General features: G+C 36.3%; 1 protein-coding gene across 1 annotated transcript in view; it reads left to right on the top strand.

The window, feature by feature from the left end:
* The window catches only part of LOC149263049 (phosphoribosylglycinamide formyltransferase, chloroplastic-like), a 246,336-nt gene extending 231,616 nt beyond the window's left edge, over window positions 1-14,720 (top strand). The window contains exon 6 of the mRNA XM_089425687.1: window positions 14,673-14,720. Within this exon, the coding sequence (XP_089281813.1) occupies window positions 14,673-14,705 (33 nt within the window). The 3' untranslated portion in view covers window positions 14,706-14,720. The remainder of the gene's footprint in view (window positions 1-14,672) is intronic.
* The last annotated feature ends 1,284 nt before the right edge of the window (window positions 14,721-16,004 follow it).

Here is a 16,004-nt window from a genome sequence, read left to right as displayed (position 1 = left end):
CTATGCAGAACTTCAATCCTTGGAATTATTACTATGTTAGCTTATTCATATGAGGATGGGATCGGTTTAAATCTTTGGGGACTCTTTGAATGTTATAAAATGGTTTAACGAAGTACAAAGATGTCAAAATTATATTTTGATTCCATTATTAGAAGAAATTCAACATTTAAAACAGATTTTTGAACTCATAATATTTGCCACATTTATAGGGAGTGAAATACAGAAGTATACCTCCTTTCTAAGGAGGGTCTGCAACAGGCTTTGAGAAACTGGCGCATAATTAAAGTAGAAGAGGACCAGATCAACAACCATATAATTTTTGATTTGAATGGTTTGTTAGCAAAATGTTTATTATTAGCTCTGTCATTTGTCTTTTAATGTTATTGTCGCAGTAGACTTCATATGTTTTTGTAATTGATTTTGGTATATTCTTTATGGTTTCTTTGTAAAACAAATATGTATATATGGGTTGTTTTCCTCTTTAATGGGGAGGCCCAGGATCTAGACATGATTCCTTTTTGGCATTTGGGTTTAAGTAGCTTTTTGCTGGGATCAACCCATTGATGGTTTAACTATAAGATTTTTTGTGGACATACAATACATAGAATGCTTAATTGCATCTACAAATTTAACTTTTTATTGCCTTAATAGAAAGTTCGATTTTATCCTTAGGAAAAATAATGATATCAATAATATCTTATCTCATATTATATTATATTTCTCATATTATGTGTTAATATTAATTTTAATATTATTATAAGTGAATTCAAGTTAGGGATAGAGATTCATACCTGATGTTTTACCTGAGATGAGTTAGAAGAAGCAATTTGTCTGATTAGAGGAAACCAATTGCTATTGATCTCAATGCCACCATCCCTATTTATATTATGAGGATGCTTCACTATCACAAGAGCATCTCTAATTTTCCTCTTCTGATATTGGTATTCTCTAGCGATGATCCTAGCATCTTCTAAGCAGACACACATTTTGCTGAACCTTTCAACTACCATGAACATGGAGTTATGTCCCTTCCTGGTTGGTAAACTTCCCACAAAATCCATGGAAATACTTTCCTAAGGACGAGTGGGTACAATAAAGGGATGATATAGACCCTGTTTCTTGTTACTAGGCTTTGTTGGTACAACAAAGCATGCATCCTCGCACGAACCTAGCTACATGTTCTTGCATTTTGGGCCATTACACATGCCTGTAAAGTTGGCCATTGTCTTCTCTATACCAATGTGCTCTTCAACATTAGAGGTGTGAGCCTCTTTAATCAACTTTAGTCACTTACCTTTAGGAACACATAACTTATCCAACATGTAGAGTAACTTGTCCTAGAGATGGTAGTCAACTGTGTTATCATCATCGTGCACACGAATCTAGCTCTACAACCACTCAAACACATCCTTGAAGATATCATCCTATGAATATGCCTCTTTGTGTAAATCATGGGTGAATGGATCCATGTGCATCAAAGTTCCAAAACTTGTGATCTTTGATGTGTGTGGCCTTGAAAGCATGTGAGCTAACTTGGTTTTGCTTCCCTTCTTGTACTTGATCACTAAATGAAACTGTTTTAGAAAACCCATCCACTTGTAATGCCTGGTCTGTTGTAGCTTACTCTAGGTTTGTAGGTACTGTAGCGGCTTGTGATATGTGTGGATTATTGTTTCCTTTCTCTTAGGTAGAGTTTCCACTTCTTCATAGCTTGCACCAAGGCATAAAGCTCCTTATCGTAGGTAGGGTGGTGAAGAACTACCCCATGAAATACTTGGAATGGTAGCATACAGCCCATCCTCCATGCATCAAAACCACTCCCATAACATACCCACTCACATATATGTCCACTTCAAAGGGCTGCTACAATGTTAGTAATGCTAAAACTAGTGCTTGATTGATCTTCTTTTTTAACTTCTTAAAGGCCCTCTACTGATTCTTTCCCCACTAGAAACTCTTGCCACTCATTGTTATGGTGTAAGGTGGTGCTGCTACTACTAAAAATGAGGCTATGAATTTCCTCAATTACTATTCTGCCCCAATGAAACTTCCAATGTCAAAAACATTAGTAGGCACCAACCACTTCATGGTGGCCTCCATCTTGGTAGGTCCTATCTTCATCTCTCCTCCACTTATGACATACCCTAGATACATCAAAGGATGTTGTGAAAACTGAAACTTGATATTTTCTAGAAGCTAGTGCTCCTTTAGTGTCTCTAGCACATGGGTCAAATGTGAAATGTGATCCTCTTAGGTAGCATTGTATACTAGTATATCATAATAACAAAGGAATCTATAAAATGGCACAATATATCATTCATGAACCTCATAAATGTAGCTAGTGATTTACATAATCCGAATGGCGTGATTAACCACTCATACAAACCTTGCCTAGTTTTGAAGGTGATCTTCCAGATATCATCTTTTCTGACTCGAACATGGTGATATCTAGACTTTAAGTCTATCTTGGTGCAACATTTTTCTTGCTGCAGCTGATCCAACAAATCATCTATCTTGGGTAAGGTGTTCATGTTTTTTGAGCATAATTTTGTTGAAAGCCTTGTAATTGATACACATCCACCAAGTCCCATCCTTCTTTGGAACAATACTGATGGGAGACCCACATGGTGGGGTTCTCGGTCGAATGACACAATTGTTGCTGAAACTACTTCTTCACCTCACTTGTTTCTATAATGGACTACTTGTATAAACCAATGTTTGGCAATGATATGTTTGGAAATAACTGGATCTTGTGCTCCACTTCCCTCTTAGGCAGTGGTCCTTTAGACACCTGGAACACTTTCCTATATGCATGTAGAAACTCTTCCAATTGTTATTTTTTCTTTTTAGTACATCCCTCTAGGGATTATTTTTCTCTCACTTACTCTTCTATAGAGTGATTCTCTCTTAAAAAAATAAAACATGCTTCTTGCTATAACTGATCAATATCTTGTGTTTGTTGGCACTTACTAGTGAAATTTTGGACTTGGCCTTTCGTGCATTGACGGTGAATGATTTTTCATCCTTTATGAGACAATGTTGGTTGGCTCTCCACATGATGATTGCATCTCACATGCACATTTAGGGAGTTCCAAACAATACTCCAAATACATCAAGGGGAACTACATCTAGTTGTACATCATCAATAAAATCAACACTGAGAGCGAACCTAATTTTGCACTATTTGGTTACCTTTATTTCCACAATCTTATTTACCCATCCCAACGGATATGAGCTTGGATGGTCACGAACTTCCAATCCCAATTTGTTGACCGGATCTATTGCAATGAGATTTGCCTATGATCCTAATTCAAATAAAGCTTCAATATTTTCCTTCTTGACCTGTATCTTTATATGGAAGATTCTGGTCTTTTCATTCTCTTCATGTTGCTGAAGGCTACATAGATTCACCTCCTTCTGCACTGATGTATAAGCGATCTTCTCATACATGTCTGAGCTACTCTCAACCTAGTTGCTCAAATTAGTGGCCATCAGTTTCTTCTTCTTTTTATATTACTTTCCATTCTTTGGGTTAAGCTTTGGATGCAACTTCCAACACTTCTCCTCTATATGATTGTCAATGTTACAATGGTTGCATTGATTGTTGGGATCTTTGCATAGGTGTTATGTGGCTTCTGTATTTTTAGCTTTTGCCCCTTTCCATTTTTTCCTTCCTCTCATTAGAAGCATCATGGTGCTCCTTTTGCTTCTACCCACTTGATTTCCCTTTCTTCTAGCCTATGTTCTCTAGGTACTTTGCCTGTACACAAGCCTCGTCCACCAATATAGTTTTGAAAAACAACACTTAATTTTGCAAATGGCTGTGTAGATCCCCAAAGATACTTGAGGAGTACATCTTGGTTCTTTTTGGAGATACCTAACATTATGGCCATATTTCTAAACTCTATGGTGTACTATTGTACACTCTGCCACTACTTTTGCTTGAAGTAATGCAACTGGATCCACTGGTCCTCTAGATACTCGATTTGGGTAAAATTGTGACTTTATGAGGCTTTTGAAAACCTCCCACTTAGTCATTGGAGGATCTCTCTCTAAACTTAAGGTCTTTGTGTGGGTTTCCCATTAGGTTAGGGCATGTCCCTCTAATTTTGGTTGAGGAAACAAAATATTATGTTCTTCCTCTACATGATGAACGCCAAAATAAACTATTAATTGCCACAACCAGTGATTTAACTTTAGAGTGATGACTCATCTTGATGCAGTTTGATGTCAAACTTCACTTCCATTTTGAATAAGGACCATTAATGGTTCATGGCACTTGAGTCAAGTTGGTCCTTTTTGGGTTGTTTCTTAGATTCCCTCTCAAGTTATTCTTGAATTGTCAATTTTCCCTTTGATTTGACCTCTACGTTAGAACCTCCATCTTCTTTGGATAACTGTGGAATAGCCCAAGGTTATTGATTAAGGCCTCCATGCGAAGGTTCACATTACAATTTATATCTGCAAATTGTGCTTCCATCCACACAAATCTCTCCTCTGTAGGAACTTGAGGGTTATTAACATATTCCTTGACCATGGCTGGGGTTTTCTGAATTTCAACTTTTAGCCGATTTGGGTTCCCTACAACTCCCCATAATATACCTAAAGAAACCTACTCTGATACCAATATGATCCGTAAACTACTGTGGATATTCCCATAATAGATATGATAAAATGAAGCTTAAAATCCAAAATCTAAACTACGAAGGCTTATTTCTGCTTAGATTTATAGCTTTGTTAATTACTGTTTATTGTGCATTCATGCAAATTATAATTATGAAGAAAAGAGATAACAACAAATAGAACTCAAAAACCAAACATTAACACAAGATATAAATGGGAAACCCTTTTGGGAGAAAACCCAACTGGAAGGTGAGGTTGCTCTTCTTTTTTTCTCTCAATGGGAAATGGAAGCAATTACAAAGAAGTGAGTGTTATGAAACCAACTCACAAAAAGATAGAAAAGATAGATAAACACATTCAAAATAAGACTCTTTGAGGGGGCAACCTCCTTTACATTACACAAATGAACAATTCTTGAATGATACAAATGACAAGACCTCCTTTCTATATATAGGAGTCTAAGGGGTCATTATATAATCAGAGTCGACATAACAATAATAATGTAAGGGCACAATAATAACAATAGTGGGCTTCTATGGGGCACAATAATAACAATATGGAGACTACATGGGCACAAAAATATAATAAGGGGGTTGTACTAATAACAATAAGGGGTCACACTAGTAGTATAGGGACCTAACATGCCCCTCTCCTTCAAAAATTGTTGTCCTCAACACTTGGGTAGTTCTTGATGCTTTTGTATAAAATCCTTGTCCTCCCATGTGGAATCTTCAGCGGGTAAGTTCTTCCACTTGATGAGATACTCTGAAATTGATTGATTTAGTAGCTGTCAGGTTCTTGTTTTTGTGACTGCTCCAGGTTCTAATATGATTTTTCCTTCCTCATCAAGTTCTGGCAATATTGTTTGAACTGAGATCTTATGCAACTTTTGAATGAGTGGTCACACTTCTTCGTCCTTCTTCCATTCATCCCTTGCTTCATTTATCTAATCTGGTTGGATAATAGAAATAACACAAAATAATACTTCCACATCCTCATCTTTTCTTGAGAGTGCATCTGCAACAACATTTTGCTTCCCTTTCCTGTAGATGATTTCAAAGTCATAACCCAACAAATTTGTGACCCATTTTTTTGTTCTTTTAAAGATAATCTTTGTTCTAAAAAGTATTTAAGACTATCATGATTCTTTTTTACCTCGAAGTGTCTTCCCATTAGGTAAAGTCTCCATTTCTTAAGTGCATGTAGTATTGCCAACATTTCCTTCTCATAAATAGCTTGCTTGAGATGTAGCCATAAAAATACCAATCACCTACATCAAAACTTCTTTCACTGCGATGTTGATATGTCTGTTGTTTCATTTGATTCTGCATGAAAGTGGTGTTATCCTTTAAAAGTTGGAGAACTTTTTGTTGATGCTCGATGTGATCTTTCACTGCATGAATATTTTTCTTCTTGATATGTCCTTCTATCTTGAGAGTTTGAGTGGTAATTTCTTCCAATGCATTACAACATATGGTCGGATTCATTTCTTGATGCTCGATGTGATCTTTCACTTCTTGAACATTTTTCTTCTTGATATGTCTTTCTATCTTGATAGTTTGAGGAGTGGTAATTCCGGCCAATGCATTACAAGATATGGTCGGATTCATTTCTTCTTTTTCGATGTGATGTTTCACTTCTTGAACTTTTTTCTTCTTGATGTCCTTCTATCTTGAGAGTTTGAGGAGTGGTAATTCTTGCTAATGCTTTACAAGATATGATCATATTAATTTATTCTTTCTCTGGGGTTAGTTCCTGGCGTATATCCTCTTCTTTTGATTTTTCTTGATCCTTTTCTTCCTCCTCTTCATAATCTATGTAAAATAATTTATTCTTAGCACACTTATGACCTTTAGTGTATTTGCTATCACAATTGTAACAAAGCCCTTTTTCTCTTTTTTCTTCCAATTGTTGTGGTGTAAACCTTGTAGGTTATGGAAGGCTAGGAGAAAAAAAAACTTCCATAATTATAGTCGTAAGTGGTGGGATTCCTTGTTTCCATAATTTCGCTTTCAATTTTTCTTGCCAGCTTGAATGCCTTCTCCAATGAATCAAGTTCCCAAAGACGAACCTCATGTTGAATGTTATCCTTTAAAGTCCCTATGAAGACATCAATCCTTTACTTCTTTGGAATATCATTTACCCTTATATTCAATTTTTGGAAGTCCTCAATGTGCTCTGCCATTCAACCCTTTTGTTTGAGATTTATCAATTGGCTAAAGAATGTGTTGCTCTTTGTATCCTCATAATGTGCTATCATTTCCTCCGTGAAAATTGACTAGGTGACAAGTTGTTTACGAGAACAAATCCATTTATACCATACAAACTGATTTAGTTCTAAATATAAAGATGCAATATGTACCTTTTGTGTGTTTTGCAAATTATGTAGATCAAAATATTTCTCCATCTGTAGTATCCATGTTATAGGATCCTTGCCATCAAACGTCCTCATATCTATCTTTGGAATATGTTGGGTCTTCAACCCAACATTAGATTCTATGAAATCATGATTAAAATTACTTTTGTTTTCATCATGAGTTTCCTCTACTACCTTTTCACCATTGGGAGACCTTTCTTGTAGTAGCTTTGTCCCACCTTCCTTCAAACCTTCCATGTCTTTCTTCAAATATTCCATATCTTTCTTCCAATATGCTTTCATACCATTGATATCAGCTTCCATGGAATATATAAAACTATTTATCTTAGCTTCAATCGCATTCTCCAAATCATCCATCCAATTTTGATTACTAGGTGTTTCTATTTTCTTGATTCGAGTCATTCTTTTTCTTTCTTTTAGGATCTCGATCTTGAATCTGTTGTATCTATGAAATTTCAGATCTCCAAGGTCTGAAATTGTGACCTATGGTAGCCGTCTGTGTCATCTTTCCAATGCCACCAGTCAGATCAATATTGGATTCTTCCATAAAGAGTTATGCCAAATCTCCTACGATGACCTGATTATAGACTAGTTCAGGAGAGAGAACTTGTACGACCTGCCACGTGTCACTATTTCGACCTTAGGTTCTGAAAATGATACCCAACAAACTATAGTCCATCTAATTTCTATCACTTTTTATGAACTTTCAATCTGATGCTCAGAGAGAAAGGTATGACGATTTTCCCAAGGTCACTTGTTTGGGATGTAATTCGGGAGCCTCAAGAAACCCTAAATTTCTTCAACTGTATCTCCGAAAATATAGTGAACCAAGATCTGAAATTCAGGCCCGAGCTTCACACAAATTGTGGCTCAAATGGGTTTTAATTTCAGAGTTTGAACCTTCGTAGAAAAACAATTATAGCGAAAATTCCACGATGACCTGTTTGAGATGGAATTCTGGAGTTTTCAAAAACCCTAACTTCCTCAGATCATATCTCCGAAAATATAACAAGAGAAGATCTAGAATTTTGACTCGAGGTTCAGAACGATTTTGGCTCAAATGGGTTTTGTTTTACCTTCTCAAACTTCATAGCGAAAAAGTTATAGCGAAAATTCCACGATGACCTGTTTGGAGCAGCGAAACCCTAGAATCCAAAGCTCTGATGCCAAATGTTATGAAACCAGCTCATAGAAAGATAGAAAAGATAGATAAACACCTTCAAAATAAGCCTCTTCAAGGGGGAAACCTCCTTTACATTACTCAAATTAAAAATTCTTGGATGATATAAATGACAAGATCTCCTTTCTATATATAGGAGTCTAAGGGGTCATAAAATAATCAGAGCCGACATAACAATAATAATGTAAGGGCATAATAATAACAATAGTGGGACTACATGGGCACAACACTATAATAAGGGGGGTTGTACTAATAACAATAAGGAGTTACACTAGTAGTATAGGGACCTAACAGTGAGGCTTGTGGCCCATGGGATGCTATAGTGCACAAATTCTCTCTGTTTTCTCTCTCCCTATCCACTCTCTGCTACTCTTCTCATATATGGAACAAAATACACCTGAAAAGAATTGAACCCCTTTTCTTCTTAGCGGCCCAATTATAACACAACCTGGTAGCCTACTAGTTAAGATTGACTCCTTCAACTCTTCACTAGATTTATAATATTGACTCTTCTAGTGTCTTCTTTATCATCATTATGTGGATATCCCCTTTCCCATAGATAATGGGGGCTAATGTGACGACCCCTCAAATTATGTTGGTAAAAAAAAGAAGGTCAACTTCAAAGTGGCATAACTTTTGTATACAGACTCTGATCAAGGTGATTCTTGCACCATTGAAAAAACTCCATTTTATGCCTCAAACTTTTTCCATAATATTTTTGACCCCAATTTGCTAAACTGGATTTAGAGAAATTTTGAGGTCTAAAATGGGCCTCCTAAGGAATATTATAGAATAATAGTGGAAATAATAAGATAAGATTAGATTACATCATCAAACTTTAGAGGGAATTTTTTTTTTTTTTTTTTTTCAACTTATCTCCCTACAGTTTTACTCAAATTTTGAGCAGGAGCACTCGTTGGATGATAAATTTAATTCCTCATCGAAGGAGTTCCACGTTTCATACTTTCGATGGCCCCTACTACACGAAAAATGAGAAATACATGAAAAACCTGATTGTAGCAATTTTTTTTTGAAATATATGTCTCATTTTTCGTGGAGTAGAATCCATGAAAAGTATGCACCATGGCTACTCCTTGGATGAGGAATTAAATTCTGCATCCAACGAGTGCTTCCACTAGAAATTTGAATAAAAATGCAAGGATATAAGTTGAAAATACGAGTTGAAGAAATATTTTTTTTTTTTTTTTTTTTTTTTTTTTTTTTAATTTAACTCCAAAAATGGTGAATCATCCCCCATGGTTGACATCATCAACTTTAATCCTACTGGTTTTTATCAAGTTGATTTTTGTTTTACATTTTTTTAGGCCCATTTTAGACTTTAAAATTTCTCTAGTGGTCCTACTAGTAAAAATGGTCCCATGAGATGATTCCTCTATTTTTTCCCTCTTATTGATGGTGTTGGAAATCCTACAACAAAGGGGACCTCCCCATTATGAAGTCCCAATTAGACCTCACAACATTTTTAGTAGGAGCTCCATTTGGATAATAGGCTCGAACACCATTATTCTTAGAGGTTTGCCTTGGCTGCAATTATCAACATAAGAGATTATGCACAAAATTTGAGGTAAGCAAGTAAGTTGACACTGTGAAGTATTCAATTGCAATGTATATAAGGTTCTTCCACACACAAAGTAGAAAGAGTGAGCCTTTAAGAGAAAAGTAATAATACTATTATAGTAAAGACACACAAGATTATAGAATGAATCTTTAGTTGCCCTGCAAAGTAGTTCACAAGGCAACAACGATTATGAAAGAAAATAAAAATGCACATTCAACAAGATGTATACTAAAACTAACGAAATAGTTCATTTTTTTAGCATATATGAAATAACATATACCCCAAATGTTAAAAGAATAGTCTTAAAACATCCATGATACATGCATGAACTCTGAGAGCTTCAAATATTAAGTAGAAGTTCTAAGATACACAATTGTATCAATGCAACACTAGCTCCAATAATGGAACATTAAGCCACTACTTGCTCCTCCAAAGAATGATCTTCTCTCCTATGCTAATCTAGAGAAGCAAATGTGAAAAGTACTTTGCTAGAGCTATGAGGGTGTATATATAACAAATGAGGCGACTCTCCACCTCCCTTGTGACTCTTGACCTTCCCTCGTGAGTCTTGAGCTACCATGTGACTTTTCAAATTCCTATGTGACTTTTGAGCTTCTACATGACTCTAGAACTTTCTAGTGACTCTTCATGTTCCATTATGACTGTTGGGCTTCCACACATTTTGCATTTTATCATTTTTTGAAATTACATAATTATTCCACAAATAATGTGGCAAAAAATCCATGGGACCAAACAACACTCTTGTGTTGACACTTTGAATGAACATAACTTGGTGAATGTCACATGAGACTTGATGACAATGTATTGATGTGAGGTTCCTTTCTTTGATGTTATGTCTTCAACTCTTGATGATTGATCTAGGATGTGTTTTATCTTCATCCTCCAAAATCTCTGTTTATAGTACTAGAGCCTTTTATGTCATCTCAGCCTCCATCCCTCTTTCATGGTCCAAGGTTCCTCTATTCTTCCATGATAATAACTTTGTGACTTGTTCCACATGTGTCCTTCTTGTAACCTATCTTGCTGACTTCCTTGATCATCATAATGATATGTCACCTGTAAATGAAATTCACTCATACAACATTAACCCCAAAATCGCCTATTCTATCTACGTTTGCTCATGTAACATGCTGACTATGATGGGGAAATGTGCAAGGGCTTTGAGAGAAAGAGGCTAAGAATTGTGCAGTTGAGAATTATAGGGGCTGAGGAATGACCACATTGTCCTCTGGAATTGTGCAATGCACAATTAAGGACGACTTATCAAGGTCTTGCGCAATGGGAAAGTCCAGGAGACAAGGGTGATGAGCTTTCTGATTAAGGATGCACAATGTGCAATGCTCAGGGAAGAAGAATTAGGGATTGTGCAGTGGAGCTCTGTAGGGACTAAGGGATGACTCAACTATCCACTAGGACTATACAATGCGTAGTTAACACAAGGCAGGATAAGGCAACTAGGAAATGAGGGTTTTCAGTCAGCAGGAGTGGCAAGACTAGGCACTGTAACTACACAATGTGCAATTATTAAGGATCAAACTCCAAAGATTGCATAGTTGGGCTCAACAATGACTTAGAGATGGACATACTGTCCACAAAAAGAGGTTAAGTCACTTTGCTTAGGAGGTGCTCACTACACCATGAAGGAAAAAAACCTTTATATTATGCAAATTTTCATTGCAAGGGGATGAAGAAGTCCTTGCTGTCAACTAGAAGTGCTCAATGCACAATACAACATAGGACTGGTTAAGGATTTGTGCAGTGAGGTAGTACAAGCAACACAATTTTAGTGACTAGGCTCTAAAGGTGCTCATTGCGCAATAAAGGGAGTTGTCTTCAAGAAAGGATCAATGCACAGGTCTAGGAGGTAAGGGTTTCATCATTGAGGCTTGTGAATGAGCAATGCTCAGCACCTGGTGGAGGATTAGTGCTTTTATAACTTGCGCCTGATGGAAGGATAAAGAGGAGCTCCAAAATGGCTAAGTGTGGGATCAGTGGAACAAGAGAGAGAAGGACATCCAAACAAGTCCCAAACAAAGATCACACATATGTATACCATTAAATACAAGGTAAACAAATATATAATAGCCAATACCAACATGTATACCTTGAAATGATAACAAAGAGACACTTGTTTCTGATTGTGACAATACATTATAGAAATTTTGAGGTCTAAAATGGGCTTCAAAACAAAGATGTACAACCAAAATCAACTTTATAAGAACCAATAGGATTCAAGATGATGATGTCAACCATGGGGAATGATTCACCATTTTTGGAGTAAAGAAGTAAAAAGATAAAAAAATAAAAAAAATAAGAAACTATTTTTTCAACTCATATTTTCAACTTATCTCCCTATGGTTTTACTCAAATATTGAGTTAGAGCACTCATTGGATGCATAATTTAATTTCTCATCCAAGGAGTACTCATTTTGCATACTTTTGATGGACCCTACTACACAAAAATGAGAAATACATGAAAAACGTGATTGCAATAATGTTTTTACTTGTATTTCTCATTTTTTTTGTGTAGAAGGGTCCATTGAAAGTATGCAACATGGGTACTCCTTGGATGGGGAAATAAATTCTACATCCAACGAGCGCTTCTGCTCGAAATATGATTAAAACAATAGGGAGATAAATTGAAAATGTGAGTTAAAAAATAGTTTTTTCTTTTTTTTTCCCTCTAAAATTGGATGATGTAATATAATCTTATTTTATTATTTCCACTATTATTTTATAATATTCCTTAGGAGGCCCATTTTAGACCTCAAAATGTATATCAAATGTTAATTTTTCTATTATGATAAACAATGTTGCACCCCCCTTTTTCCACAGCCAAAGAGGACTCAAACACGGATGCACACTGTCTCCTCTTCTTTTCTTACTAGCAGTAGAGGGCCTTAGTCAACTGATTCTGGCCGAGAAAAGAAGAGGTCTGTCAATTTGTATATCACTCACTTGCTGTTTGTGGACGATATACTATTATTTAGTGAAGTGAAGTAGAAGTGACATTCAACACCTAAAATCCTCTCTCGATCTGTTTTTAGTAGCAACTGGGATGTGCATAAATGCACAAAATCATCACTAATTCTTGAGGGATTCTCAGGAAATGAAATAAATAGGATTACCTCGGTCCTCCCATTTGAAGCAAATGTTATGAAGGACAACTTCAAGTATTTGGGTTTTCACCTTAAGCTAGAGACTTACAAGAAACAAGACTGGCGGTTTTTGGCAAAAGTTGAAAATCACATTAAACATTGGAGTTATAAGTGGCTATCAAGAGAAGGGAGATAGGTTCTTATTAAATCGATCCTTCTGGCCATTCATGTCTGCTGGATCGCTCTCACATGGTTCCCAAAAGGCATACTTGCACGGATTAAGAAAGTATGTAGCCGTTTCCTTTGGGTTGGAACAAAGGAGGATACAATACTGCCATGGGTAGCTTGGGACAAAGTTGCTAGGCCAAAGGCATGGGGAGGCTGGGGCATAAAATATCTCTCATTTTTTGAATCCTCACTAGCAGAAAAATCGGGGTGGAGGTTATTATCAATGGAGAATTTGTGGAAGACAATTGTCAAAAGGAAACATATAGACCCCATTCCCTTTGATGAATGGATGCGTAGAACTGATAAAAAGCCCTTCCATGCCTCTGCAATATGGAAGGTGACATTAGACTCTTTCAACATAATAGAAGATGGTTTGGCTTGACACATTAGAAACGGGGATAGCCTCAAAATAGGTATCAACCCATGTGTGGGTTGCAATGAAGGTTTTTCTCTTTCAAGGGAGGTTATGTTTTGTCTGCATTCCCAAGGGATTTATTTTCTGAATCAGATTGTAAGGGAGGTGTTTTCTATTATTTGGAATCAGGGATGAAATCAACGGAGCACCTGCAACTCGAGTCCCCTTGGGAAGAGGAATGGCATAATTACCTTAGAGAACTACAACGTACAAATGTTCGTTTAATGGATCGACCCGATGTGCTCAGATGGGTACATGTTCCTATAAGAAAATATTCTCCAAAGTATGGTTACAACTACCTTATGGACCGAAGGGCATGGGGGGTACAAGAATGATGGTGCCAACTGCCATGGAAATGAAAAAGCCCGACAAAATCAAGACTCTTCTTTTGATGTATCCTAAAAACAAAATTCCTACCTGGGATAACCTCCAGAAGCACAACAAATAGGGAACCGACTGATGTGCTCTATGAAAAAGCTCGAAAGAATCTGTCCACCCCGTCTGGTTAAGTTGTCCATTCAGAAATAAGATTTGGGAATAAACTATGAGACTATTGAGGATATCTCAAATATGGAATGTGGAAAATATAAGGGACGCCTGACAAATATGGTGGAATTATACTTCAGATGAAAACCACATAAATTTCCCTTTGATCATCTCATGGGGAATTTGGTTGTCTCACAACAAGGGCATCTTCCAGGATATTACCCCTTCGCATATCCCGAGTGCTATTGAATGTGCCTCTATTTTTTCTCTAATCCGTTTGCCAACTCCAAACAAGACACCTAGAATCATTAGAGAAGAACAGATCGAGTTGACTTACCTTGGGCATACTTTGATGGAGCATCAGACTCAGGAAAAATGTGGTTCGGGGCTAGTTATCCATGTTAACAACTAAGAAATATTGAAAGCTTCGATGGACCTTGGCTCAAGATCAAACAACTATGCAAAAATTCAATCCTTGAAATTATTATTGTGTTAGCTTATTCATGTGAGGATGGGATCGGTTCAAATATTTAGGGACTCTTTGAATGTTATAAAATGGTTTAAAGAAGTACAGAGATGTCAAAATTATATTTTGATTCCATTATTAGAAGAAATTCTAATTTAAAACAGAGTTTTGATCTCATAACTGTTTGCCACATTTACAGGGAGCAAAATACAGAAGCAAACCTCCTTTTTAAGGAGGGTCTGCAACATGCTTTGGCCAATTAATGCATAACTGAAGTAGAAGACGTTCATATCCATGTGTTGGATCAACAACCATATAATTTTTGATTTTAATGGTCTGTTAGCACAATGTTTATTATCAGCTCTGTCATTTGTTTTTTGATGTTATTGTCATAGCAGACTTCATAAGTTTTTGTGATGGATTATGGTATACTCTCTATGGTTTCTTTGTAAAACAAATATGTATGTATGGGTTGTTTTCCTAATTAATGGGGAGGCCCGGGATCCGGACATGGTTCCTTTTTGGAATTTGGGTTTAAGTAGCTTTTCGCTGCAATCAACCCAACGATGATTTAGCTATATGTTTTTTTGTGGACATACAATACTTAGAATTCTTAATTGCATCTACAAATGTAAATTTTTATTTCCTTAATAGAAAGTTTGATTTTTTCCTTGGGAAAAATTAATGATATTAATAATATCTTATCTTATATTATATTATATTTCTCATATTATGTGTTAATATTAATTTTAATATTATTATAAGTGAATTCAAGTTAGGGATAGAGATTCATACCTGATGGTTTACCTGAGATGAGTCAGAAGAAGAAATTTGTCTGATTAGAGGAAACCAATTGCTACTGATCTCATTGACACCATCCCTATTGAGATTATGAGGATGCTTCATTATCTGAAGAACCTCTCTAATTTTCCTCTTCCGATATTGGTATTCTCTAGCGATGATCCTAGCATCTTCTAAGAAAACACACATTTTGTTGAACCTTTCAACTACCATGAACATGGAGTTATGTCCCTTCCTGGTTAGTAAACCTCCCAAAAAATCCATGGAAATACTTTCCTAAGGACGAGTGGGTACGAGCAAGGGATGATATAGACCCTGTTTCGTGTTACTAGGCTTGCTGGTACAACAAAGCATGCATCCTCTCATGAACCTAGCTACATGTTCTTGCATTTTGGGCCATTACACATGCCTCTACAAGTTGGCCATTGTCTTCTCTATACCAAAGTGCTCTTCAACATTAGAGGTGTGAGCCTCTCTAATCAACTTTAGTCACTTACCTTTAGGAATAGATAACTTATCCAACATGTATATTAACTTGTCCTAGAGATGGTAGTCAACTATGCTATCATCATCGTGCACATGACTCTAGCTCTACAACTACTGAAACACATCCTTGAAGTTCTCATCCTATGAATATGCCTCTTTGTGTGAATCATGGGTGAATGGATCCATGTGCATCAAAGTTCCCAAACTTGTGATATTTTATGTTCGTAGCCTTGAAATCATGTCA

Source organism: Pinus tabuliformis, chromosome 6, assembly GCF_031772625.1.
Source record: "Pinus tabuliformis cultivar Carrire ecotype Pingquan chromosome 6, CPIR1, whole genome shotgun sequence".
NCBI lineage: Eukaryota > Viridiplantae > Streptophyta > Pinopsida > Pinales > Pinaceae > Pinus > Pinus tabuliformis.
Note: the sequence above shows the minus strand (reverse complement) of the source record. Positions and strands in the feature narration are given on the sequence as shown.